Genomic DNA, 4643 nt, shown 5'->3' with positions numbered 1-4643 from the left:
TCTCTATGGGATCGATACTCTTAATTAGAAAAAGCTACAACTAAACTCTATGCATTTGCAGGGCATCAAGCCGACGCCTCCCTACTTTGGAGAGGTATCAAATTTGGGCTCCAACTTTTAAAGAGAGGCCTCAATTGGAGAATTGGTAACAAAAAAAAGATCGAAATCCAAAGAGATCAATGGATCCCTAAGAAAGAAGGTTTACTAGAGATATTTAGTAAGATGGCAACGGAGACTCCTATATATGGCAACGGAGATGAGGATAAATGTCATGTATTAAGTAAAGCTCTGTTCCAAAGAGGCTAGAGAACGACAGTTTCGGGATACGGAAAAAGTAAAGTACTTTGGCTCGCCTTTCTCAGTGCAAACTCTTTTACGAGACACTCCTATCCTCAACACTAGTAAACTCTATACTCTCAGAGTCTAAGTACTAGAGTTGTTCATGTTGAAGACAAGATCTTGGCCATCAGAGAGACGCCTCTTAGTACTTGCAGAGCTCTCGAGTATAAGAGCGAAGGCGACCTTGCAACTGAATGGTTCGCTGCCGCTGTTGGGGGAGAAGGAACACCAAATATAACATGCTTGAAGCCTGCGCCCTGCACCTCAACGTGCTCATCAGCTTCCTGCAACAACCTTGTCTAACTTCCTCATCAGCTTCGCAGCAACCTCGGTGGCCTTCCATGGCTGTCTACTTCCTTGGCTTGAGCATGTAGCCATCGTCCATCTTGGCGAACCTCCCTCGCACCCTCGGCTGGCTGTCTGCCAGAGCCTTCCTGCAAGCATACTGCAACACACACTCTGATCTATCACCCTTCTTGTTTATTTTACTTGTGTGTTAGTACGGGAAGAAAAGGAAGAGAGATTAGTTTGTGTACCTTGATCTTTCTGCCAAAGTTCCTCTGGATCTTCTTCTCCCTGTACCTGTTGAGCTTTTGCTTCCTTTCCTCCCTTTTCAGGTCACTGATGGTCACAAGCCTCTCACCAGATGCCTGCACATTTGCCGCGATCCCAGCTCGAGGGGTATTGGCACCAAGCCTCTGTCGAAAAAAGAGGTAAAAAGATCCTAATAAGTAATCTTAGGCTTGCAGTCCCACTATTAAAAAGTTGATCCTACCTAAACACATATTAGGATAACATGGCATTTATCTATACATCGTGTGTGCGTGTGAATGAGAAAAAACTAAGCAACTTGAAAGATACCACACAGCAAGTGTTGCTATATATACTAGTGGTGAGTGTGCCCTATAGTATCAGCTAAAGCAGTGAGGAGGCCATTAAGGGAAAGGTGGCTTTGAGCAGAATTAGCAACCTCTGAGATCACATCACTAGCTAGCTGTTATTTATAGCTTTTATTTATATAACGGAACGGAACGGCCTTTTCATGTTGAGCAAAGCACTACACTACTATATCAGTGAGGTTTTTGTCCAATGCCATGAGAAAGCAACGCCTTTTAGGTTTGGTTTGTGTACTTGCCGTCTCTTTTTTCGACAGCTGTGCTCACTTGGAGTCACAAAGGTGAAAGGTCATCACAATAATTCCATTTCCATCTAGTGTTGTGTTGTGCAGTGCAACAGGGAGAGAAAGGAAATTGTCATCACCATGTCACAAAGGTGAATGTCACCCTCGCTGTAGACTCGCCGGAGCCCGAATGCCGCTTCGAAGTCAAGCCCTTGGAAGTCGAAGAAGTTGGGCGTCACCGCCGACCCGTTCATCCAGTCGGCCGAGTTAAGGCTGATGCTCTTCTGGAGCGAGCATTCGTCGGCAGAGGCCCTGACCTCCCCGGGCACGTCCTCGACCTGCAGCATGGGGATCTTGACGTTCAGCAGTTCGGATATCGTCTCCTCGATGGCCGACTCCTCCATGAGCTCCTTCTCGCACTTGTACAGTGCCTCACTCAAGCTCATGTCCGAGGCCTTGATGGTGTCGTTCATGGCGTTGTTGCTGCCGGACATCATGGAGATGGCGGCGGCGACGGGGTCGAGGGCGAGCAGCGGCTCCTCGATTATGGGCTCCGGAGCCTTGAACAGGTCACCCTCTGCTCCCAGGTCATACTCTGATATCAGGGATGGCTGCCCCATGTCTCCCTGTTATTTTTTTTCCATACATGCATGAAACAAAATATTAGAGGTGACAAAATATTTAATCCTAAAAGAATGAGAAACACTTAATTTCTGGTACCAGAAAGAATCAAAGCTAGTACTTCATTTCTACAAGTATAATGAAGTAAACTCAACATGAACAGAGTAGGGCAATTCATTCACTCATTCAGTAAAAAGGAACCTCAGTAAAAATAAAAAGCAAAGTGGTAGTAAATAAAGAGGTAGCTGCATGTAGAGCACTATTTATCGTTATTGTATTTCAGCGTAGGTGCACATGTCATGCTTTGCTACCACCACACCACATGATACCGCTCAGGGACAGGGGCATCTCAAATTGGCCAAAAACACATCGTAATTCACTTCAAATTGGCAGCTAAAGAAAGAGAAGGAAATTAAAATATATGTGTGACCTGGCTGGCCTCGTGTGCGAGAAGATTCAAAGGCAACAAGGCCAACTGTTATCTGGGATCTTTTAGTAAAAAGTAGTGAGGATCATATAATCTGCCGTCGATTACATACTATGTTAAATCACAAGACAACATCTCTAACGCTTTGTCTTGTCTAGATATTATTTTTGCAACAAGAAAAGTAAAGCAAAGGGTGGAAGAAGCAGTGAGTGATTAAAGGTGGGCAGTAAGTATTAGGGATGTCATTTTTGTCTCTAACACTTCATTTCTATATATATATCCCATTTTTAATATATATATATATATATCCCATTTTTAATACTCCTCCACTAAAGGGAGGTTGTTTCTAGTCTAGACTAGTTGACACCTCCTCCCTTTACTTGTCCATAAGTATATACAGAAGAGTTGATAGTCTGCATTTTATTCGCCCCTGAGAGCAGAGCAGAGGCCGTCGATATTCAAGGTGGGGCGCAAAAACAAGAAGGCTGAAAGCGACATTATAATTTGTCTCGACGGACGGAGACGAGAAGAATTGGCGGCGGCGGCAGTTGATGTGATGTGACGCAGGAGAAGAGAGGAGATCGCTTGCAGAGGAACTAGGTGAGGTAATTGGTGCATCTATGCAAACTAATGGAGTAGAAGAAATGGGAAATCGACAAGTACTACTCACGAGGAGGTGGTAGATGGCGGTGGTGTCGTCGGGTGCAGCAACAGCAACAGCAGCGGCGGCTTGATGTTGTTGATGCAGGAGCGGCAGTGCTGGCGGCGGTTGCGCCGGAGCATCGGAGGCAGAGGTGGAGGAGTGGTCTGGGTGTGGGTGGGAGAAGACTGTGGGGGAGTATGAGTATGAGTAGCCCGGCCCCGGCCCCGGCTGCGAAGAAGAGTAGGCGGAGAAGCTGAAGCCCGCGTCGGCCAACATCTTCTTCTTCTTCTTCTACGTTGACTTATGGGTTCTGCTTCTTCACTTGTTGTTGGAGGAGGAAGAAGGAATGGATGGATCTCCGAACGGGTGAAGGAATGGGTTGGGAGAGATTGGAAAGGCCGCCGCAGGAAGGATTTATACGAGGAGAAGAAGCAAGGGGGGAGGAGGAAGAAGAAAGAGCGGCGGGGGAGGGGAGGAGGAAGAAAGAGACAAAAAAAGAAAGAAAAGCCAGGCTGGTGTCTCCATATTGGTGGTGGGCTGGGCTGGGCTGGGCTGGTCAACAACAAGCAAGATGGAAGCAACCATATGGGCCCGTCCGGTTCTACATTTCCCTCTCATTCACTCCCTCTTCTTGTCGCCTCAAAAACAAAACATAAAAACTCACTCTTCTTTGTTGCTGCCAGCAGCTACCAATATCGCATCGCCATTACGATCACACCCTTGATAAACCCTCTTATAGCATGATACTAGATGGAGAAGAAACACTCGGTTGTTTTTGGACACACTGCTAGAGTGCATTCTTGCCAACTAGACATACATTTTCATTATGGTCAAATAAAAGGAAATAAAAGAACACAATACTAGCATACACCCACGATTTTTATCTATTCGGTCCACCTCTCTCTTATTTCATCCTTCATTAATCGTCGAGTAAATTACCTTCACCTCTCTCTTATTTTCCATATATATTACATATAAGCAACGTCTAAACAAAATTACAACCCGCTGCCTTTCACCTAACTAGTTGGTTGTTTATACGCTGCCAAACTCTTTACTCATCCTTTTTTGCCGTTCATTTTCATCTTATTTACGTGCCTCAAATGACCATCCATCCAGAGGGTGGAAACAAGCCTCGGGCACGCTGGGGCGAGACGGCCACGTGATCGTCCATACTATTTTCGACTTGAGCACGCAAATTACAACCCGCTACATTCCACCTAGCTAGTTGGCCGATTGGTTGCCTGTTTATCTATCTACCACCAAACCCTTTACTCAACCATTTTTGTAGCTCATTTTCATCTTATTTGCGTGCCTCAAATGACCATCCATCCAGGTTGGAGACAATCCCTAGGCACATCGGGGGCGTGACGGCCACATGCTCGTCCACACTGTTTTCGACCTGAGCACGGAAATTACAACCCGCTACCTTCCACCTAGCTAGCTGGCCGATTGGTTGCCTGTTTATCTATGTACCACCAAACCCTTTACTCAAC

The 4643-nt window shown here is 46.0% G+C and overlaps 1 protein-coding gene across 2 annotated transcripts in view; it reads right to left on the bottom strand.

Annotated features, from left to right (window-relative positions):
* Positions 1-257: 257 nt before the first annotated feature.
* The window catches only part of LOC119314319, a 6956-nt gene continuing 2570 nt past the window's right edge, over positions 258-4643 (bottom strand). Inside the window, exons 1-4 of one of the 2 annotated variants that reach the window (XM_037589055.1) lie at positions 3178-3537; positions 1600-2085; positions 876-1037; positions 258-784 (exon numbers count right to left, since the gene is read on the bottom strand). In XM_037589055.1, the coding sequence (XP_037444952.1) occupies positions 689-784; positions 876-1037; positions 1600-2085; positions 3178-3426 (993 nt within the window). In that variant the 5' untranslated portion in view covers positions 3427-3537 and the 3' untranslated portion in view covers positions 258-688. Of the gene's footprint in view, positions 785-875; positions 1038-1599; positions 2086-3177; positions 3538-4643 lie in introns of those variants that run through there. The other variant, XM_037589062.1, reaches the window with a different exon arrangement.

This window comes from Triticum dicoccoides, chromosome 1B (assembly GCF_002162155.2).
Source record: "Triticum dicoccoides isolate Atlit2015 ecotype Zavitan chromosome 1B, WEW_v2.0, whole genome shotgun sequence".
In the NCBI taxonomy this organism is placed as follows: Eukaryota; Viridiplantae; Streptophyta; class Magnoliopsida; order Poales; family Poaceae; genus Triticum; species Triticum dicoccoides.
The sequence above is the reverse complement of the archived record's forward strand: the minus strand, read 5'-3'. Positions and strand labels throughout refer to the sequence as shown.